Source organism: Vidua chalybeata, chromosome 8 (assembly GCF_026979565.1).
Source record: "Vidua chalybeata isolate OUT-0048 chromosome 8, bVidCha1 merged haplotype, whole genome shotgun sequence".
NCBI classification, from domain to species: Eukaryota; Metazoa; Chordata; class Aves; order Passeriformes; family Viduidae; genus Vidua; species Vidua chalybeata.
This window is the reverse complement of record NC_071537.1, coordinates 28,893,285-28,916,239: the sequence shown is the minus strand read 5'-3', so window position 1 is coordinate 28,916,239 and position 22,955 is coordinate 28,893,285. Positions and strand designations below refer to the sequence as shown.

At 44.5% G+C, this 22,955-nt stretch overlaps 2 protein-coding genes across 4 annotated transcripts; one reads left to right on the top strand and one right to left on the bottom strand.

Annotated features, from left to right (window-relative positions):
• Positions 1–2,859: 2,859 nt before the first annotated feature.
• LOC128791148 (translation initiation factor IF-2-like) lies at positions 2,860–4,158 on the bottom strand. Its single transcript, XM_053948489.1, has one exon. The coding sequence runs from the start codon at positions 4,156–4,158 to the stop codon at positions 2,860–2,862; it is 1,299 nt and encodes a 432-aa protein (XP_053804464.1).
• Positions 3,658–22,104, top strand: SLC16A9 (solute carrier family 16 member 9). Of its 3 annotated transcripts, none has more exons than XM_053949727.1 (7): positions 3,658–3,745; positions 7,781–7,836; positions 9,281–9,509; positions 17,357–17,500; positions 18,354–18,449; positions 19,977–20,885; positions 21,205–22,104. In XM_053949727.1, the coding sequence occupies exons 3-7, from the start codon at positions 9,314–9,316 to the stop codon at positions 21,381–21,383; spliced, it is 1,524 nt and encodes a 507-aa protein (XP_053805702.1). In that variant the 5' UTR covers positions 3,658–3,745; positions 7,781–7,836; positions 9,281–9,313; the 3' UTR covers positions 21,384–22,104. The 3 variants fall into 3 exon arrangements, with proteins under 3 accessions (XP_053805702.1, XP_053805701.1, XP_053805703.1); XM_053949726.1 differs by lacking the exon at positions 3,658–3,745 and adding an exon at positions 4,469–4,694; XM_053949728.1 differs by lacking the exon at positions 3,658–3,745 and adding an exon at positions 4,549–4,569.
• The last annotated feature ends 851 nt before the right edge of the window (positions 22,105–22,955 follow it).

Genomic DNA, 22,955 nt, shown 5'->3' with positions numbered 1-22,955 from the left:
TACTTTATTGGCATCTCCTAGGAAATCCGTGTTCTTTGCAGCTGAAACAGTCTTGTTCCCTTTCACACAAATCTGAGAGAAGGTGTAGTGACCCTGCTTAAAGTGGTCAAATAGCACTTGACAAGCCTCATGCTTTTCACCTCTCACATGAAGGGTTAATTTATAACTTCAGAAGCGTTGTCTTCTGCGGCTGCTGAAGACAAGTGAGTGTCCTTTAGACTCTGTGAGTGCATCAATATTTAATATGTCTGCTTAAATTAAACTCCAGTCAAACTACTGATTATTGTTCCCCCTTCAATCATTAATGGACATTTTCCACAAGCAAGTTAACAAAACACCTAAAATGGACTTTGCACATGTTAGCCTTACCCTTTCACTCCAGACTCTCTCCTCCTACGCTGATTGCATAAGGACTGCAAAGATACAAAAAGATGCTCCCCAGCCTGGACCACAGTTTAAAGAACAACAGCTGATCAAATATTTGGAATTAGGTTATGTTTTGAAGTTTTCCTCCATTGCAGAATCTGGACCTTCTTTAAAAGCAAACAAACAAACACAAAAACCCCAACCAAAGCCCCCAGACCTGCTGCCTCTTTACCCAGGGTGATAATCTTTTTGATCAGATTTAGGGTGTTCAGCACCAGCTACATTCCTTGTTGGGAAGGACCCCTTCCAAGATGGCTGTTTGAATACCCTCTAATTTTCCTCTCTGTACCTCCAGGAGCTGCTGCTAGTGCACTGGCTGTGAAGTAGAGAACGTTCCTCCATCATCTGTTCACTGGTACAGCTGCGAGTGACCCAGAACAGCACATCCTGCAACCATGGTGTACCAAAAATCAGGTAAAATTTAACTAGGTGCTGCTCTTATCCCTGGTCATGCTACACAAGTACCCTTTTCCTTTGAATTCTTAGACCCCAAAAACTGAGGGGAGAAGTGGCTTATAGAAATTATTCAGTGTTTTACTTAATTTTCTATTTCAAAGTGAGGATTTAAGAATTCTGGTGATGTGTGGGATTAAAGTTTGGTTATGAATGGTGCAGCTATGGCACTGTTACAATTCACTGGGCCTTGGAAGGCCATGTAGGAAGGGTTTCTGAAGGGAAGAAATGAGAAGATTTACCAGTGATGTGAAATCTAACCCAAATGGCAGTTGCCAAAATACTGTAGGCCAAGTGAGCAGAAACCTAGAGTTAAACAGAGAGCTGCATTGCTTGTTATGAAACCAGGGACAAAGGAGACATGGAGGAGGGACTGTTTCCTCTAACCTTGTTTTTCTCTGGCTGGTTTTCCCAGTTCTGTTTCTTGCCAGCAAGGCTGCCCTCTCAAAATTATGGTATGCACTTGACTGGCATGTTCATATTAAGAACGGGTTTAATTAAAACAGGGGACTTGTCATCAGGAGGACATTCAGAGAAGTGAGAGTAAAGCAATTAGGGTCAATAGGTATTCACTTAAAGTGCATATTTATTCTCAAGTGGAGCTTCTTGTTCAGGTCCAAAGCTGCCTGTGATCTGAACTCCGTTTGGTTTACATCTGACTGGGCTTGCTTCCCCTGCATAAGGATCCAGTGTGTGTCCATGTACTCCTGTCACTCATGTGCCTTAACTCTTCTGGACATTCCTGTACAGCCAAACCATTGTGAACTTGTGAATACACTAATTTTTTTGGATGCTCATGACCAATTTTGCTAGAGTGAAGTATTTAATTTTAGCCCACAAGATTGTTTTTTAAGCTTCTGTATCAAACACTGTAATGGGAACTGGAGCTTTATATGCACTTGTTTGCAAAAAGGTTTTTTTTATTGAAGTGAGGCTTTGATTGAAGGACTCAGCACATCTTGGACGGTTAATTCAGAATTGCTGTTTCCCAGCCATCTCTTGTATGGCTGTGGAAAGATTTTGGTTACCCTTTCAATTTCAGCCTGTGTCCTGAAGCCCAAGAAGCAATCAAAGTAAACAGTGGATGTTTACTGTCTGGGCAGCTGTCTTCAGTCATTTGTTTCAGCAGCTCCAGTGCACGTGTTCACAAAATCCTGTGCTTCCCAAAGAAATCTCTGCAAGCACAAGCTAGCCTAGCTTTTCCTAATATCTGTAGCAGTTACCTGGGGATGGAGTTTAAGCCTTTTCACCTCTTTTACTTGTCTAATGCATATACAGAACACGTAATTCCTTTTGCTTCACAGTAACCTCTTACAGTTCTTGAAGTTCTGTTATGTTTCCCCTCTTCCTTCTCTCTAGGTTAAATGCCATTTATTTCAGTTCTCCTCCTTGGAACAGTTTTCTAGAGCTCTGGGAGTTCCTGTTCTCCTTTCTTCCCCCTCTCTCCCCCCTTCAGTTGGCTGCCCTTTTCGACATGAGATACGCAACACAACCCAACGCCAGCTGAGATGTCTTAGAAGTGAGGCTTGAGTTTATGTCATTCTTCTGTCAGTCCTTCCAGTAGCAAGTATTAATTTTGATATTTACCTGAATACTGTGAGGTGTGGATCAAGACACTTTCAAAGACGTTTGAAGTTCACAAACCTTTGTAAATATTGCATGAAGGAGTAAGTCTGGACTGCAGGTCCGAAAAGGGGAGCGATGCCATACCTGTAGGAACTGCAGAGGCTGTGAACATCTGAGGTTGCATCAGAATTTCAGGTCTAGGAATATCTCAGCTTTCAAAATTTCACTAAACTCTGGGGATGTTTATATTTCCACCTGCAGTGTGTGGTTACGTGAGCTCTAATTGGGTAGAGGTAGCAGCGGAGCTCTCACGCTGAACACACCCGGGGTAGAGGCTTGTTGAGTGTTCAGTCAGCTTCTGCGACAGCCTTTGCAGTCTGGAGGGTGAATATTGCAAGTGGCTGAACTTGACAACTACCTTGCCGTACGTCTGACAGCGCGGGACGTGCCACGCACACGGATCCGGGCCAGGGCTGTGATGAGACGGCCTCCGAAGGCAGTGGGTGCGCTGATACACGAGTGAGTTGTCTCTCCCCGAGCGGGCAGGCTGGGGTTGCAGCGCTGCAGGTGCGCTGCCTGCATCGCTGTTTGCAGCGCAAGTTTGCGGCCTTTTGGCATGGCTGGTGGCGGGAGGCAGCGCCCATCCCCGTCCTGCGGCCGTTCCGCTGCCTTGGGGACCCGCGCAGGTTCCGAGCCGCGGCGGAGTGCCCAGGGAACCCGGCCCTGCGGCTGCCTCGGCACGGGTGCAAGGAGCGGGGGATGGCGGTGGCGGTCACCGTGCCCCGGGGCCAGGCCTCGCTGAGCATGGGGGGGGCTGCGCTGGGGGCGGGCAGGGGCAGCCGGCGGGACACGGCGGCGAGCGCCGCTCCCCCGCCGCTGCTCGGGGCACGGGGGCCGCTCCCGCACGGCTCCGCTGCGGCCGCCCGGCCCCGGGCTGGGGACGACCGTCGGCCGGGGACGCGTGTCCGCCTGTCCCCGGCGACAGCCGGGCGGGGGGAGGCGGCGGGGCGGGGGTCTGCCCGCGGAGCAGCAGCGGGAGCGGGGCAGGGTTCCGCGGCGGAGGTGAGTCCGAGCCGAGCGGCCGCCCCGCCTCGCCTGCCCGGAGGGGCGGGGGGTCGGGGCAGCCCCCCCGCGCCGGGGCTGCGGGCGGAGGCGGCGGCGGCCCCCGGCAGCTCCTCCCCCGCCCGAGTTACAACCGGTTCGTGCCGGCCGCGGCCCGCCCGCCGCACCGCGATGCGGGGCTGCCCCGGCTCCCCGGGGGCGGCTCCGGGCCCCCGCCCCACGGGCCGCCCGCCCGCAGGTAACGGGGCCGGGGGCCCGCGCTTCGGGCGGGGGGCGCGGGCGAGGGGAGCGCGGGGCGGGGGCGGGCGGACAGAGCCCCCGCAAGGGCCGCTGCCCCCCGGTTCGGCCCGGCCCGGCCCCGCTCTGCGGCGGGAGCTGCCCCGGGGGCTGGGGCGTGGGGGCGGCAGGGCCAGGCCGGGGGCTCGGGGGCGGCTCTGCGCGGTCTCCTGGGAGCGGCTTTGGGAAAAGGAACAGGAGCGGATCGTGCCGCCGACCCGGGGCGAGCGCATCCCTTGCGGTGCCCATCGACGACCACCCCTCGGTGTTGGCTGTGGTGCCTCCTGGCGTGCCCTGTTGGCATCCGGTGGGCACTGGGCGGTGTGCGACATCAGCACCTGCCGCGGGCACATGGCAGCGGGCGCCCGTCGCCATCGGTGCGTGCCCACAAACCTCCGCGTGTGCCCATTGCGGGCGCCCCGTGGCACCTCGGCGGCCGCGGGTGGCCCGGAGCGGGGCACTGTGGCTCGGCCGTGTGTGGCATCGGGACGGCGAGGGCGACCTTCAGTCACCTCCTGGTGCGCGTCAGTGCGCGGATGAGCGCTTCCCGTGGAAACCGGCCTGGAGCTGGAAGGCGTCAATGTGTAACTCGGGGCTGGGGGCTGGCCCCGAGGGCGTGGGGAGAGGCGAGGCGAGCCGGGGGCTATAAGAGGCCATCCATCCCCACGGAGACGCTGGCCAAGGGGCACGGACGGACTGAGGGAACAGATGCTGAAGGGAGCCCTCGCAGGTTGTGATGCGTAAGGCGGCGCACATCGTGCTCTCGTTTTGCAGAGGAGATCTCTGGTAAATCATGTTGGCTGGTGGTTTGTAGCAGCGCCGGCTCACATCTGCCTGCATGGATGCGTGCTAGTGACCGACAGGCACTAAAGTTGTACTTTCTGGGGGGTTTTCATCCGCTCTGGAAACAGGTAGGACTGGTTCTGCTGAGCTGACAGATTTGTACAAAGCTGACTGGTTTATTTGCTGCCCCACTGATGCTTCTTAATGTAAACTAATTTTGCACAATAGAAAAACTTGTTAAGTTTTATTCTGGTGTTTTGTTTTAAATTTTACACTTCTGTCATCTGTAAGAAATAGAAGGAAACATTGATATTGACAACTCTCTTGCTTAACTGATAGAAGGGCAAGTAGAGAAATGTGAGACTTGAATATTGAAAGCTAGAAAGGAAATATATATATTTATATATATATATATATATACATGCATATATATTCAGTGTCACACAAGAGCTACTGTCATCAGAACATCAGTTAAAGTCTCATGTTGTGGAAGTACAGATGCATCTTCCAGTGAATTTAATACAATGCTTGTGCTGTTGTGTCAGTACACGTGCAGGTGTTTGGAAATGATGAGCATGTTAAAAGCAACCATAATGCACCAGTCTCATGCCCTAGGTGTTAGTTGCAAGCTAAGGGTAGCAGAAATTTCAGATGATAATTGCAAGAACTTGCCTGAAAAATTTACAAGAAGTCTGATTCAGCTTAAAATGAGGGATGTTACTTTTCTGGCTGGTACCGTCTTGATTTGTAGCAGTGCCTTGCAAAACTTGACGAGCGCAGTGTTAATCACGCAGTGTGTCTGCTGACATCAGCTTTCTTTGCAGCCATGTGCTGTTTGCAGAAAGCAACACACTTACCCGGGTTCTGGCTGCACAAAGAGCAAACTGGAAACAATCACATTGCTACTGTCTTTCTCAAGAGTCCCTTTGCCACAGATTAATACAAGTTGCTGTGCTGAGGGCTAATGTTTCAGTGGTACTCATGTTCTTTTTTTGTGCTCATCTGTCATCTTTAAGCCAAATTCTAAGATTTATAGGAAGGGAGTTCAGCGTTGTGATAATGGTGCTCGGAGCACAGCAAATAGTTGCAGCCAGACACTTCTCTCTTTCCACATTGAAACTGTTGTTCAGTTTGTTCTCCAGGGTTCTTTTTGTTGTGGTTGGTAAAGGCTTTCATCAAGCAGCTCTCTTCCTCTGATTCTTATTCGCAGTGAGTACAACTCACTGAAAAGCTTTTTCTCACCAAATTTCAAGTTACTATTCAATTCTTTATGCTTCGTGTCTCTTTTTCAGTATTTTTATTTAATCTGGATTCCTGGCATCTGAAACAATATCCCTAGGCTCAGTGAACAGAAAGCTTTGTGTAACTGTTCCCACCTGAATCCTGAATCTTAAACAGTTGTTTATCTGACACCAGGATCACACAAGTCTTCCCGGTTGGTTCTGAGAAAAAAACCCCAAAACTATTGACTCCCCTCACTCCCTTCTGTGTGGGCTTCTGCTTCTTCATTTTTGGTGTCCACATTTATCTTTACAGCTTGCGTCCTCCTTCTACACAGACAGAAAATAGTAAAAGGCACTTTGTATCCCTCCCAAGTTGATGCACAGATTTGATGTCCATGAAAATGAAGGTTTAATTCTCAAATTCTCACTGTCAGTTCTTTTCCCTGCTACCAAGCTATTACAGTACCGCTTTTGGAGAAGCATCAAATAATGTGCCAATAGAAAATAGATTGATATCCATGGCCCCAGCAGTGGCTTGGTTCTCCAGGACATCTTTAACTATCATAGCAGAAGGCTCTGGGGAACAGGCTCCCTGTGCAGGTCTGGCAGCTCCCTGCTCTCTGTGGCCTTGAGCCTCCAGGGGAGTTAGAAAATACCTCAGTTTAGGTATCTGGCACACAGCAGTGTGAGGTGAAGGAATAACCTGCAAAAACAGGAGGGGAAGGAAAGAGAGGAGAAGGGAAGGGAAAGCCAGGTCATTAAAACCTGACTCTGGGATTTTATAGATCTGTTATTCCTCTGAGGATGGTTTTGGGGGAAATGATGGTGTTTTTTACTTTTTGTTTGACAGTTGTGGACTGTAAATGGCTTGGAACATTCAGAGCATAGAGATTGTTGCTGCCTAAAGTTTTGTTATTTAGCTAAAAGATGCAAAGGAGATCTGTGATGCAAAATAGGAGTTGTCAGCATGTAGAAGGTCAGCACTTCTACTGCTGTAAATTGGGTACAGTTGGTTAAATTCAATTATACTCTGCAGCATTGCAACTGGTGACAAACTAATCCAGAGGTTTTTAGTCTTTCTATTAGAAGAGACTACGTGACCTAAGACTACAAAATCCTTTTTCCTCTCCTGCCCAATCCTTGCTTCCTTCCCATGAAATGTTTAGAACAGCAGAACTGAACTCAAGAGCTGTCTTTGTGCTAAATTTTCAGTCAGCCATATAATGGAAATCGATGTAATAGCTAAAATGTGTTTGTTTTCTAAAGTTTATTTTTAAACAAATATGAGTTGGGGCTATTCTTCTATGTCTACCTCCATTATTGTAGAGTTTTTCTGAAAACTTCCTTGCTTTGTCTCATTGTCTGCTTTTAAAGCTGTTACTTATTTCCACTATTTTTCCCTCTAGGCAGGGACAAAACAAGCCAAGTGAAAATTACTTAATTCATGGACAGATGCATAGGACAGCTCTTGGGGACTGCATTCAAATAACTCAAGTATTTCATGTAGAAATACAGGGATCCCTTTTTGTGTAAAAGGTATTGTTACAGAAGGTTCCTATGGCTTCTGTCTATCCCAGCTGCCACCCTTGCATCTCACAGGATCAAGGGACACTCACCAGGCATCGGTGTGAGTCAGAGCTTACATTTATAAGCTGAAACAAATAACTTTGTAACATTTGTAACTGGGAATGTTGTATCTTCAAGGACAGTCAGTATATTAAAATTGTAAATCACTCCCAAAGGACCCAGGATGTCAAAATGTATTTTACATTAGTAGGCAATGTTTTTGTTATTTGAGAGCTCAAGACTGCTGTCAGATATTAATTAATTGCAGGAGATCAGTACTTCTCCACTGAGATAACTTGTCTGCTTCTGAAGTTCCTCTGAGAAGATTTTAAAAAGAAGAAATTTCATGTGAAGCCACCATTTTTTCAGAGTTAACTGTTGCAGTGGTATGTTGGCTGAAAACTTGCTTTGCTCTTTTTCTGCAGGTGGTTGTCACATGAAAGTACATTTATAGGAAGCTGACAGATTTTTGCCATCATCTGTGAGTATCTACCCTCAAAGTAGTATTTAAGTGCATTTGTAAACTAGAACTGGCCTTTTTAATGTCTCTATACAATTCCTCGAAATTTTATACTATAGTGTTTTTGTTAAGTTTTCCATGCAAATTCTTAAAAATTGCCCAAGAAAAGGGTGTGAAGATCTCAAATGGGAATTCTGTTATTGTCTGCTTGTTTTCCTCATTGCTTTCATACAGCAGTATTTTTTTTCCCATTTCCTCTGGGTTCCTAAGTCAGAAAGGCAGTGCAATGCATTTCTTTTTCTGCTTTGCCTCTTGGGAGTCTCCCAGAGCAGAGCTGTTACTGCAGCAGTCTTAATGCTTAAGCTGCAGTGTGGAGATGGTCCTTGAGAATATTTCATGAAGAAAAAAGGGTAAGATCTTACCTCTTTCTGTCTTCCAGGGTGAAGGAAATGAAACTATTGAGAATCATATATCTGGTCAGTGGCAGGGCCAGGAGCAGAGCATGTGTTTTGTATTCATCACTTGGACAAATTGCTCCCTGTAGAGAGGGAGGGCAGGCTGGCTGTGTGCACAGGGAGACTCCAGAGCAATGTAGCTTGGAAAACCTCTAAATTTGCTAGATTTTAGAAGTATTGGTCCCTACATTCACATGCTAGTCTTGAGAAGATGTGAGGGTGGTGGGTTATTTAAAGCCATAGATCCACAGGTGATGCCATGCACAGGATCAAGGTGGTATTTCTGGAGTCCAGGCAGTGATTGCCAGTTTGGGGAAGGCTGATGTGTGCCAACGGCTCAGAGGGCAGACACTCTAACAGGTTATAGCAGATTTTTCTATGCATGTTTGCTGCTGTCATGTCTTGGCATATGAGCCACGCCTGCACACAGCCTTAGAGCTCACTTGACTAATATATTCAAAGTGATTTTTGGATGCAGCTCTCTACACATCGCTTTGTTGACAGAGCAGAGTATTTAGCTGTTACTACTGTCTAAATGTCAGTCTTCCTCTTGATCTGCCCCTCTCAGAGTGCACTATCTGGGGGCAAACTCCTCAGCAAATGGAAAGATACTGTGCTGAGATTGGAACTGAGTGTAGATTTTTTTGCTCCTTTTTTGATGGTTTTAACAGCAGGTGACTACAGGGCTCTTTTGTTGAACCGTGGCAGATATTTTTGCCTGAAGGTTTCACAAGGCTTATTTAGCACTCAGCAAATGAAATGCTTTTCTGTCATACAGTGCTGGTGTATGTACAACTTATTATGCTTTAGGTGCTGTCTTTCTGTTAGCCAGCAGAGGTGCAGTATGGCAGTTCAGTGCCCACACTGCGTGCTGTGCTGCAGCTGTTCATGCAGGATGGCTGAACCAGCCCCTGGCTGAATGTGACTTCTCTGCACAGCTCCCTTGTGCTCACAGCCCCTGGTCAGGCACGTTTCTAACACTCTTTTCTGTTTGGGTTTTGTTTGCACAGGTGCTGCCCCTGCCTCTGCACCCAGCTGCCAAGATGGTATTTCGGAAGCCACCAGACGGTGGCTGGGGCTGGGTGATTGTTGTCGTCTCCTTCTTCACCCAGTTCCTGTGTTATGGATCACCGCTGGCGGTGGGAGTGCTGTATTTAGAGTGGCTGGATGCTTTTGGAGAAGGGAAAGGCAAGACTGCTTGGGTTGGATCGCTAGCCAATGGAATTGGATTGCTTGCCAGTAAGTGCAGAAGCAGTATCTGTCTTAAATTGAAACGTTTCCAATTGATGCTTTTGTCTGTGTGTGCTCTTGGAATTGTATCAAAGATAGCTGCAAATGAGGGTGCTGCATTTTTGTTTTAGGCCGGATGGGTAAGAAGATTACATTTATAGTTTCACTATGCATAAACCAGGGCAATATAATGATAAAAGAGCAATAAAAATATTCCTTTTAGAAAATTCAAAATGGTTGTATTTGAATAAAGTAGAAAAGGCACACTCTGAGAAGCTGAACAGTAATTTTGTTGATGCAATTTTTTTTAAATGAAACTTTAAAACTAACATTTACATTATTGTCTTAAAATCAGAGCAAGCTGTTAGTCCAAAATTGTTCAACTGCTTTATGGATAAACTAGTTACTAAGTTTTCAGCTCTAGCAGTAAACCTACCAGTGAGGGTGGGTGAGGGCTCCTTTGCATTCTCTATTTGAGAAAAAAACTCCCTTTGAAGGCTGGAAAGTTATGGGTAACAGTTGCATTAAGTAAAGCAACTTTACTGGAAGCTTTTCTGTAGTAAGACATTGTCATTTGGAGAGTAACAGCAGAATTTTAGGGAAATAAAACCCCACCTTGAAAATTCCTAGGTTGTTGTTTTAATATCAGGCATGGTATTTACTGGGTCGTATCACTAACTTCTGTTTTTCAAAGATTCACCATGGGAACTATTATCTATTTGCAGAATCTGGAAAAAATTTCTTCTCAGCAGGGCAGCTGCTACAAGCAAAGCAATAATGTGGTTTAATGGACAAAATGCAGCTCAGGATCCTGAGGAAACTCTCCTCAAAAGAAAGTTGGTGTTCCAATAGCAATACAGACCTGAATAAAGAACACTGCTTTGTATGGCCCTGGAACTGATCAAATTCTGGTCTCACACCTGTGTTAGGGTTTTTTACCACCAGGCAGAAGAGAAATGGCAAAAGCAGGTGGATCACTAACCACTAGAAGACTATATTCAGTCTCAAGGTGTTATTGGATAAAGGGCTGTAGATTGCTCTTCCAGCATCCTTTTTTCATTTTCCTGTGTTATGGGTATTAACTCCTGCTATTCATCAAGACCTAAATATACTTGAGTGAAAGAGTGAAGTGGGAAGAAAATAATGACAAACAAGGTAATCACTGAAGGAAAAACCAGGCAGAAGGAAATTTCAAGAGAACACCCTCTCGTAGGAGACCAGAAGTCTCTGGCTTTGTTAAGAGCCTCAGTCCCCTTTCCCTTATGTCAACATCGTGCTAGTTTCCAGATTTTAGTGCCCTCTGTCTTGCTACTGTGAGCAATTCTCAGCAGTGTGCTTTGTAGCTGTGCTGGTTTTTGGCTGGGCTAGAGTTCATTTTTTTTTCCTCAGTGGCTGTGTTTTGGATATGTGCTGAATACAGGGTTGATAATGTAGAGATGTTTTTCTTACTGCTGAGCAGGGCTAACAGAGCTGAGGTCTTTCCTGCTGCTCCTGCTGCCAGGCTGGTGAGGAGGCTGGGGGTGCACAGGAAATCAGCAGGAGATACACCCAGAACAGGTGACCCCAGCTGGCCAAAGGGATGTTCCATGCCGTGTGGCATCACACTCAGTGTATAAACTGGGGGCAGAAGGAGGAAGGGGGGATCTTCTGAGAGATGGCATTTGTCTTTCCGAGTCACCGTCACATGTGATGGGGCCCTGCTGTCCTGGAGATGGCTGAACACCTGCCCTGCCATGGGAGGCAGTGAATGAATTCCTTGATTTGCTTTGCCTGCATGCAAAGTGTGCTTTGCTTCCCCTATTAAACTGCCTTTGTGTCAGCCCAAGAGTTTTCCACCTTTTACCCTTCTGAGTCTCCCTGTTCCTGCTGGTGGGGGAGTGAGATTGTGGCTGTGTGGGCTTGGTTGTGGCTGGGGCTAAACCCTGACAGCAGCAATAAAATGATGAATAATACAAATCAATGATGAATAATACAAATCAAAGGTGCTCTTGTGACTGATTTTGGTATGGAATGATTAAATGAAGGTTTGACAGGTTAGGAGGAATGCTGTCTGTCCATGTGATTTTATTCTTTCAGTTTGGCATTCAGAAGCTTAATAATCATTCCTACCTTTTATGCCTTCAAAAGAAAGTACAGGGAGGGTCTTTTAATTACATTGATGTTATCAGAGTTGACTGAATACAAATTCTATGTTCCCGTTCCCAGCTTTACCTGAAATGAAAGATCCCCCTGTTTGTCAAGCTGGGAGCTGACCCTAATGATAAATCCACTAAATTTCCTCCTTAAAAGTAGGCAATCTTATGATACAAGTTGTTTTTAGTTTTCAGCTGATGAATAATGTTATCTTTAAGTGGTATATTTTGAAGTTTCCCTTGATTAGTGTGATGGATGTCTAAAGAATGTAATCAAATTACTTCTAATTTTTTTTTTAGCCTGTAACTTGATATGATCTTTTTGCCAAGACTCCCACACTTTTAATTAAGGTTCTACTGGAGAGCCATTAAGACCCTTTTGTGAGCTTTCTTCAACTTGACATCACCTTTCTGAAGCTGTAGATGCCAGACTGGAAAAGGAATGACAATTATGGTAGATTAGCAGCCACAGACAGGAAATAAATCAGGGTCAATTTTCTTAGGAAGGCTTTTCTCATTGATAGCACTGGCAATCACATTCACCAACTTCTGTAACAGAGAAAGTTAGGACCAGTGACTCTGCTGTATTAGTACTGTAATTTCACCAAACCCAAGAAGATATATATGGCATCTGGCACAGAAAAAAGTTCTCTGTCTTCTCCCCTTCCTTCTGTTCATGTAGTCTGAAACTTTTTTTTAAAGCAGCTGATGCTGCTGAGCACTTTGATGTTTGCTGCATTGGTATCCTTTCTAAAATGTTTACTTCTGACTTATGTGAGAGCTAAACTTAGACTGGAGACATAGAAACCCAGTACAGCACCTTGTTTATTTGGATTCATTTCCTGGGCACCTGGTGTTGGATTTCTGTCCTTTTGCTCGCAGCACAGACGGTGCTGCTGAGGCCAGTGTCCAGCCTGAGCTGAACTGTTCACCTCGTCAGCTGGAAGGGCAATGGGGCAGGGATCTGGCTGAGCTCCTCCTCACAGGATGGCTTGGATTATGACTTTCTGTGATGAAACCTTACAGAGCAGTGCAAGAAATGTGCCTAGAACAGTGGAAGACAAGCATCAGTGTTACTGTAGAAGGCAGAGGTGAGAGCTGCCCTGCAGAATGAGGTGTTATGACATTGGTCAGGCTATGGCAGATGGGGCACGTGGCTCCAGGGCTTGTTCCACAGGAAGAAATTGAAAAAGCTTAGTAGGTTTCCCTTACTAAAACAGGCCAGAGGAGGATATTTATATATACTCTTGAACATCATGTGTTCTTCTGCACCAAATGTTCTTAATTTTGCATCCATTTGGAGCCTGAAATTAAATTTAATCCATGTTCCACTTGTTAAAGCAAAACAAAGACCTTGGCGGCTGTAATTGGCACCACAGCTGTTTATAGTAAGAGTTGACTTCCCAGTCCTTGGCACAGGAGGAGACACCAGCAATGTCCCCATTCCTGCTTCCCTTCATTAATGGAGAGAGAGCAAAGGGAGGATTCTCTCTTGAAAGGCACGCCTTGATAATTTGATGGGATGTTTCTGCTGATCTGAGGCATTCAGTGCTAGATGTTTAAAAAGCTTAATTTTGTGTTTTCAAGCAACAATTTTACTACTCTATAACTGCTTTTGTAGCATCTACGTATTTTTGAGCACAAACCTCACACAGCCATAGCCCCCACTGTAAAGTATGGATGCTGTAAATAGCTTGTGCACAGGGGAGAAGGTTGTCCCCAAGATTCCTCTGAAAAGAAGCCCAATTCATATAACAAGGTTTTTTAGAAGGGAACTGTCTTTCCAATCAGTTGGGGGTGGGTTGCTGCCCAGTATGAAATGTTTTTTTCTCTGATCTATATTCATATCCAAAATCCAGGCATTTGGAGAATATTATATTTATTATAACCAGGTTTTAGGAATACACTTAACACACAAAACATGTTCTTGTATTCTGTCCAGTGCAGAATACATGCAGTTCGTGACCATTTTTTCTACTCTACAGTTTCAACAGGCTCGGACAGATGCCCAGGTAGGGTGGGTCAGATTAATGCAGGTGATTAAAAAAAGAACTCAGTTGTCCAATATAGTTTGTTTAGCAAAACATTTTGTGTATGAGGTAAAGGAAGGAGGACTCTTGAGATTAGTAAGTGGAGGGAGGGAGTGTTGTTTTGCAGGTTTTTTTTTTTTTTTCACTTTATTTGAAAATATTGAGGAAGAAAGTGCTAGTTCTTGATGTCTATAAAACAAAGCAACATTGTACTTGTCAGGAGGTCAGCACATTTCTGCAGGTTTAAGTTCCTGAGTGCATCAGGTGGCTTCTTTTTATATCTCAGGAAGGACTCACTGACACATCCCAGTCTCACTGAGGGTAAAGTATTTAATTCAAAATAATCTTAATAAAAATACCAATGTACAAATGATCCCTCCCAGGTGTTCTTCCTCTTTAGTCCCTCTGTATGAAGATCTCCTGTGAAAATCAGTCTTCCTTCTGCTTCCCATTTTGTCTGGGGATCTTGTTGACTGCTTCCCTGATAATTGTGCTGCTGACTGCGAGCTGTGACAGGTTATGTGCAGAAGAGCAGTGTCTGTTCCTGTGCTGAGTCTTTCTTCCTAGAGTTAGCTGTCATTCCAGTAAACTCTGCTGCTATCTTTTTTTGATTGAGTTTGGTCTAGTTTTAAGATACATCATTTGGAAAGGAAAGCGCCCTAGGGATTTAATTTGTAGAAGAGGTAAATATTTATCAATGTCATAAAATATTGTACTAGTTCCAGTGCCAACCCCTGGAGCTGCTGGCAAACTGAACAGAATGCTGGTTTAAAAGCTATTTTTCATGCTTTCTATTGAGGATTGCCACTGTGATTTTTTTTTTTTGTTGTTCATATTATGGTGAGAGTTAGCTAATGAAAACCCTTATGCTGCCAGAAGATCTGTTTCCTATGTGGCTGTATGCAGACTCCTGCATTCTTCAGAATGCCCACTTTGAGTAAAATCCACAGCGTAGGTCTCAGTCCCACTCTGTGAAAGTTGGATTTTTACTAGAATTTACTGCCTTGAACCCATTGTGCTTCAAATATTTGTAAAGAATAACAAGTTTGTGTACAGTTGACTGCTGTGCATATACCATGGTAGTAACTGAAGGTGCTGTGCCTGGTGGAAAAAAAATGCCCGTGCTATGGGAAACAGAGAAAGGAAAGCAGTGCAAGGAGGCAGGAAAGGACAAAGATACTGGCTTTCAGGGGATTTTCTTTTGTGACTCATTTTGTAGCAGTGTGATGAGTGTGAAAGTCGTGCCTAGTGTGAATGGGAAGATGGAGCTGTTTCTCTGCTCAACTCAGAGACCTATAATAATTATTTTAATATTTACACTGGCACTCCTTTTTATAAACAGGGCCATTGCTGAGTTGCCAGATGTCTTGCTGTGTGAGATGGCAGATTAATACTGAGCTCACTGGAGCAGGTTCTTCAGTTTTGTGCAGGTTGTTTTCCATGTTAGGGCGAAAAGATCTTTTTGTACTCTTTGTTCTCCTTTGGGATTAGATTTTGTAAGTAGAGAGGCTGGAAGAACATCTCCTTGGGCCTTGTCAGGGAGGCTTTTGATCATGTTCCAGTGGAGATGTCCTTGTCAGGTTATGAAGCCACATCCTTCAGCTCTGTGTCTCTCTTGTTCTGGCTCGGGGTCAGAGGGTCCAGTTTCCCCTCGGATGCTCTAGTAGGGGTCAGTGATGTCTGTACCAGCACCACCACCCCAGACTGGACAGAGACCTTCTGAAAGTAGCTGTGTCAAAATATAGAGAGCAAGTGGAAGGGAAATGCTGTTTGTTTTAGCAAGGTAGTAGGTCAGAAATAAAGAATAGAAAGAGTGCAAATTCCTCTGCTTAATTGTGTTACGTTAACACTGCCTTCTTTTCTTTTAGTGTAGAAGAATTCTTTATATAATACAGACTCAATCCTTTGTTCATTTTTAAATCCCGTGGTTTTAGGAAACATACCAATCTTAATTTGCCAGTTCTAGTGATTAATTCTAAGAATCAGCAATGTTCTTAGCTTTTGTTCTCAGCATGTTACTCTGCCCAGGTTATGCTGGCCAGCTTTCCTTCCCACAGTGTGCTGACTCTTGAGAAGCAGTAAGTGCTTAGATCTTCCTTTTTCATTGCTTCCAAAATCCAATTAAACCTTTCTTTCCTGGAATATTTTCTTGATTCCTCTGTAACTCTGACTCTTTGCCTGGATAAGCCCCAGCTCAGACTCGCCCCCCTTTATGTTCCCTGGGCAGATAGCTCTAATGTAGGGCAAAAGTTCTGGCCTGCCTGGTCTTTGAGGATCATTTCACCTGCTGACGAATCTCTGCTCCTGCCTGCCTGAACTGCTTGTCCCATGGCTGGCAACCACAGGAAAACCTTGCCTGCATTCCCAGCTGCTCTGTCCTGTCTACAAACCTAGGCAAGCACCATCCCCAGGCTCCAACTGTTTACCTCGTATCACCTTTCTGGGCTCACCTCCCATCTGCTGGGAATCTGTTATGTGAGTCAGGGAGCACTAACCTTGACAAATGGCAGACTCCAAAATTGCTCCTTTTGCAGATTAAATCGACCATGGTGTGTATGTGTATCACTTAATTGAGATGCAGATGTTGTAAGGTGGTTTTGTTTGTTTGTATTAAATAATGGCATTCATCTAACTTCTAATCTCAGAGTTGCTGAGTTTAGAAATGAGGCTAATATCTAAGTTTGTATGTGAAGGTTTGGAACTGCAGGGTTTCAGATAAGTTGTCTTTGCAAGCCAAGTCCCTTGTGGTTGATTATTTATGCAGGACACCAAGCTTGCACGCTACTTAAGACTAAAAGGTGTATTCCAGGTCACACAACTGAGAATAAGTGCTTGTTCTACAATTTCTATGGGGAGAGAACTGACTGAATAGAGGCAGGGTGTGAATTCTGCCTCACTTTGTTCTTGTTTTGAAAAACTAAGAGAACTCAGAACCAAGAAATATTGGGGAGTGAACTTGAATGATGCTATGGGTGCTCCCAGTAGGTGACTTTTATTTTCTGTAGTTTTAAAGGAGGAGCAGAGATAGGTAGTAAAGGGTTCTTTGGTAGGACACCTGACTAGCAGGTATTTAATTACATTTTAAAATTGGGGAAGAGTGTTTGTCCTTGCCTGGTATGCCAGCAGATATTCCCTCTGTGTAAGCACCAGGTGGCATTCTTACTGCAGCCATGATCCCAAGTTACTGTTTTTCCATTCCAGATTTATAAATCACATACCACGATGAATACAGATACTGCATTTCTGAAACACAGTTTTTGTGCTCTGTCAAAAAATACCTGCTTGCTTAAGGCCTGGCTGATGGTCTGCCTTGGTCTTGTGCTTCAAGATAAAGATTATTTTCAGAACTTTTATACACCTTAGTTGTGTGGTAACAATGTTACAGCCCAGTCCCGTATTTTGGATCTCCCTATGTGTAAGGAATGTTTCACTTGCTCTTTCTTTCCCAGCCCGAGGACCCTTTCATGGCCTTGATGTTCAGTTTCTCCTTGAGAAAAAATTTGCAAGCCTGACTTTGAATATTTTTATAACTGACTGCTTCAGAGAACCCTGTGAAAATGAGCACTCTGAATTTTTATCTAATATAATTATACATTTAAATAGTTATTATAAGAAACATTTCCACAGATTGATTTTTTTTTTTTTAGAAGTTCTTCCTGGTGCTTGGAATGTTTTTCCTGTTTTTTCCCTCTAGGTCCTGTCTGCAGTGTATGTGTATCATCTTTTGGAGCAAGACCAGTAGCTATCTTCAGTGGCTTTATGGTGGCTGGGGGCCTCATGATGAGCAGTTTTGCACCTAACATATACTTCCTATATGTTTCATATGGGATAGTTGTTGGTAAGAAACACCTCCCCTTCATTTTGAGACTTAGTCTTCATTATTTTGAGTTTATGAGTATGAAATGGGAAAGTGATTCACAGAGGCAGTGGTATCTGGGACTTGATTTATCAAGGAATACTTTACTTTTGGGCAGAGAGGGATGTTGCATGGGCAGGCTGTTACCATGTAGTAAAAGATAAAAACAGTGTAAATGTTCATGAGGGTTTGAAAACAGTTTGTCCTCTGTTGACACAATTGGTAGAGATGGAGAAGCTGAGGTTTTACCTAAGGGCTGGAATTGAGCAGGTCTTCTGCTGGCATGAAATGCCAGTCTTAAAGGAATAATATCTCTTCTGGAATTTTGTCACATACTCATTCTAATTTGATAAATTAGATATCATTAGGGAGCAATGCTGTTCTCCACAGAACTGGATTGAGCATAAAATGCTGTGCTGGAGGCATGAAAACGCTGCTGTCCTGGCAGGTGGTGACCTGCCCTCGGTGCTGCTGTGGGTGGCTTATCAAATTAACTGTGTCAGGCATTTGGGCACCTCTCTGGCCAGCAGGGCCCGGCGTCGTGCTGGCCGGGCACAGTGCCACGGGGAGGCAGCTCTGCCCAGCTCTGGGGCCAGCCCTGGGCTCAGAGCCCTGCAGCCCTTCCAGAGAGCACAGAACTCGGCTGGGAGCTCCTCAAACCCAGCCTGCTCCGCCCAGGCTCAGCAGCAGGGTCGGGGAAGGGAGGTGGGACAGTGCTGAGCCAGGGTTACAGGGTACCTCCGAACCCAGGGTGCACAATGGCATCACCTGGGGGATAACAAAGGGGCATTCGTTTCCTAGAGGATGTAGCATGTTTATATCTCTTTTCATCCAGGTCTCGGATGTGGCCTTTTGTACACTGCAACAGTTACCATCACGTGCCAGTATTTTGACAAACACAGAGGCCTTGCACTTGGTCTGATTTCAACAGGTAGGACTTTAAATTGTCATTCTCTCCAGCTTTTCAAATCTGATACTGCCACCATTACCCTGGCAGTAAAAACCAGAAGATTGTTTTTTCTCAGTTACTTAAGAAAGTTACTACTTTCTTAAATCAAAATATCAGTAGCAATGAAGAGGAAAAACTCAGACTTCAGATAAAATAGTAACTACACCTGCATGTTTATGCTATGGGCTATCAATATAGATGAGGAGAGGATATGCACTGAAGTGAAAGCAGACCCATGTAGCCTGGGCTGTGTGCCATGGATAATGAGGGGAAACATTCCATAGAGTGCTCTTTTTCCTCTTTGTTCTTACCCAGGATCAGAGGTGAGAAAGAGATTGGAGATGCAGGATACAAATGCTGCATCACCACTACCTCACATTAGCTGTACCTCTACACTTTTTATTGGCCTGAGTAGGAATGGTTACAGATGTCTCTTGCTTTCTGTGTGCCATAGAGTGTCTGCTCTGACCTCTTTTCTCGAGTAGCTGTCAGTGAGGAGACACAGGATCAGTATAGTCAGTGTTGTGAGATACTAATACCACATTCACACAAGCTGAGTGAAGAGGAGCTTCTGCAGAAATGTTTCTGGGGATCATTTACAGTGGCTTTGTTTTGGATTCCAGGTAGGTTGATCTTATTGTGCCCTGGTTAATTTTAGTACCTGGAAGGCAAAACAAGCATGGATTTTGTAATTGATTTTTCCTCTGTTTAGCACCAGACAGTCTTCAGCAAATAATTTTAAAGTTTGTCATATAAATTGACTTGAAAACCAATGTTCTGTGTTTGTGAGAGGACATCCACTAGTTAAAATGGATATGTGCTCACTTCAACCAAGAGCCTTTTCTTTAAAATACTGGGATTGCATTAAATGCTTGTGCTCCTAGTAATCTCTCACTCTTCAGTGTTTTCTTCTGAACGGCCACATTTCTCAAATGCATGTTTAGTCCTGTAGAGCTTCAGAAATGCTTTTGGAGTAAACTGCCACCAGGCAAACCCTGCTCCTTAAACACCAGGCAGTCAAGGGCTGCTTCTAGGAGGGGTCTTGGAGAGCTCCTGGCCCATTTCTGCCCGGGAGGGGGAAGGTGGCAGCAAAGCAAAGAAAGGGGGGAATGTTGGAGTGGGAAATTCTAACTGTGCTAACTCAAAATGGTACCTGAAGGGATACATGTGTATGAGTGCAGGGCAGAAGGGTGGCTTAATAGTTCTTTGATGTTTTTAATCAGATATAGTATTGATCCTACTTGTTTATAAAGTGCCCGCTAGTGTTATTTGTCACAAAGTGTTCAGGTATTTTGGGAGACTTTTTTTATGTTGTGGCTACTCAACAAAGAAGCTGTAACTTCAGGAGCGATGATGACTTACCACTTCATTAAATTTGGGAGAGAGGAGCATAAATGAATTACCATTTCTGTGGCAGTGTATTCATAGCTGCTGATTTGTGGAATTTTGTTAGAGTTGAAGAATGGTCTTGGTTCTTCAGTTTAAACCAAACTTATTTTTCTTTTATAGGCTCAAGTGTTGGACTCTTTATATATGCAGCACTGCAAAGAGAGCTTATTGAGCTGTATGGACTGGATGGGTGTCTGCTAATAGTTGGTGCCCTGTCTCTAAATATATTAGCATGTGGCAGCCTAATGAGACCTTTGGAATCATCCAGTTCTCCACCACCAGAGAAAATGTTTGTAGACAAAGTCCCAGATCAATATTTTGTTTACCATGAAAAGGAAAAGACCGTTGAAGAAAACATTAGCATCCTTGAAAAGGGCTATATTGATGAAAAATGTGTGAACAATGGGCCTGATTGCAAACAGGATAGCATTTTGAATAAGAATGCATTGAGCTCAATAAACGTGAATGAGAAAGACACTTACAAAAAGAAAGTTGTAGAGCAGACAAACTTCTGCAAGCAACTCGCCAAAAGGAAGTGGCAGCTCTATTTGACCTACTGGAAGGAGACCATGGTTCTTTTCAAGAACAAAGTGTTTTCAGCTCTCTTTGTTGCCATCTTGCTCTTTGATATTGGTGGATTTCCTCCTTCTCTGCTCATGGAAGATGTAGCAAGAAGTGCAAATATTAGTGAAGATGACTATTATATGCCCCTTATTTCCATTATTGGCATTATGACGACTGTTGGCAAACTTATTTTAGGGATACTGGCAGATTTTAAGTGGGTTAACACTTTATATCTCTATGTAACTACATTATTAATGACAGGAGTGGCCTTGTTTGCAATTCCATTCGCCAAAAGTTACCTTACATTAGCGATGCTTTCTGGGATTTTGGGTTTTCTGACTGGGAACTGGTCAATTTTTCCATATGTGACAACAAAGACTGTGGGGATTGAGAAACTGACTCATGCCTATGGGATCCTGATGTTCTTCGCTGGACTTGGGAACAGCCTCGGACCACCAATTGTAGGTAAGAACAAGGAGTAGGTATAAACTGAACATCAGCTTGTCACAACCAGACACAATGCTTTTGCATGTCTAATAGAAATGGAAAGGTGAAATCAAAATCTGCAGCAAGAAATAAAAGCTGTTTGGCTGATTATATCTGTAATTTGTCTTTGAGGGAAAACACATTCCATGTCTAAAGGTCAAACAGTATTTTAGGTTCGGCCTATTTAATTTAATTTTATTTTATTGTTTGGGTGTTTTTTTAATCGTTGTTTCTCTATGTTACCAGTGCTGTGTTACATTTCACTGATGAGCTCTTATCTCTCTTATCCCATCCTTAGGCTGGTTTTACGACTGGACGCAGGAGTACGACACTGCTTTCTACTTCAGTGGCTTTTGTGTCCTGCTGGGGGGATTCCTCCTGCTCTTGGCAGCACTGCCCTGCTGGAATGCCTGCACCAATCAGAGCTCCAAGCTGCCTCCAAATACTTACTCCTACAAAGTTGCATCTAACGCTTAGGTGACAACTGGAAAACACTTTGCGCCTTTTTATATTATATAGCAAAGTATTTTAGTAATTTTCCACTTATTTATGAAGCCCACAAATCCTCTTTCCACTAGAAAAATTCCATTGTTGCTTGTTGTTCAGTTTCTTTTTCTTCTTCTATTTCTCTTTTTTCAAATGTTATTTTTAAAAACAGTCCTATTTTGTGTACTGTGCACTGTGTTTTCAGCCTTTGTCTACTGTAATTTCCTTTCATCCTGTAAAGGGGATGTTCTGCTGTATTATCAGCTGTACTTTTTTTAAGGGGGGTTGGTATGGAGGGGTGAACACTTTGAAGCAAAAATGAAGGCCTGTTCTTTATAGGAGAAGGCTGGCGTTTCTGCCTCCTTCCATAGGTCTCCAAGTTGCACAATTAGGCTTTACAAAACAAGAATTTGCCTTATTAAAACGTAATACTGTGGCAAGGTGCTTTTAACTTCATGCTTAGATTAACTTTTTTGTCTTTTTAAAGTTTCTTCAATTTATGATTAAGTGCCAATTGTAGGAGGGAGAAGAGGGGAAACAAAATCAACCTTGTGTTGCATAACTGAAGTGAACATTATGATGAAAGTAAAGATTCTTATTACCACTGCGACTAAGAACCATGTTTATAAATACTGCATATTTTGTGAAGCCTGTTTATAAAACTGTTGAACCAAAACCTTCTAAAACCAAGGAATAAATGTGATTGTTGAAACCGTGAAAGAAAATGCTGACTTGGTTATGCAAGTTCATAATCTTTTTATCAAGGTTGGAGAGATGTTCACTGATGCCCACAGGTGAGTGTTCCTAAGCAAGGCACCCAAATTCTGGTGGTCCTGGAGGCCTCTCTTGTTACACAACCACAGTTCAGTAGATTGAAGCTGCTGCAGAAAGCTTAATAGTAGGGCTTTTAACAAGGTAGACCTGATTAAAAGGCGGAAATTGTGACAGCAATGTCATCTCTGCTGTCCTTTTTTGGAATGGTTATAGCAAGGAGAAAAGGCAGTAACAGAGAGCAAGGAAAAGCATGGGGGAGGGCTAGCAGGAGAGGTTCAGAGAAAGCTGGTGGGGAAAGAGTTGCAACACTTGAACACCAAACAAGTCAGTGAGCAAGAGCCCTTGCAACCTCTTGTCTCTCCAGCTGCAGGCTACCCCTGCGTGCGTGTTGGGTTTTGCTGGCAGGGCTGGGGGAACACCGTGTGATGATGAAGCCTTTCCTGAGCCAGGCAGCTGCTCCAGCAAAGGCAGGATGACTCGGCGGGCTCTGCCCTGCCCTGTGTGCCCTGTGCAATGGCTTTTGCTTACAGAGCTGCTCTCATGCCAAGGCTGTGTCTGGTTGCTCCTGCGTAGCAGTGACAATTCTATCCATGGGTGGCCTGTCCTGTGCTCTTTGGCTTCTCGCTGTAGGTTTGACGGTTTGTGTTGCAAGGCTTGGGTGAGGTGGAAGCTCTGAGTCCTGAGTTACAGCCTGCAAATGCCTGAGTAGTTCTCAGCAGTGCTGTGGGCTTCAAGTGTCTGATATGGTTCTGGCTCATTAATAATTCTCAAGGTAAAAGCCAGGCATCT

Coding starts and splice junctions, on each gene's coding strand:
- LOC128791148 (XM_053948489.1), bottom strand. CDS start 4,158: ATGGCGACGGGCGCCCGCTGCCATGTGCCCGCGGCAGGTGCTGATGTC.
- SLC16A9 (XM_053949727.1), top strand. CDS start 9,314: ATGGTATTTCGGAAGCCACCAGACGGTGGCTGGGGCTGGGTGATTGTT. Junction 17,501..18,353: donor TTCATATGGGATAGTTGTTG/GTAAGAAACACC, acceptor CTTTTCATCCAG/GTCTCGGATGTGGCCTTTTG. Junction 20,886..21,204: donor CCTCGGACCACCAATTGTAG/GTAAGAACAAGG, acceptor TCCCATCCTTAG/GCTGGTTTTACGACTGGACG.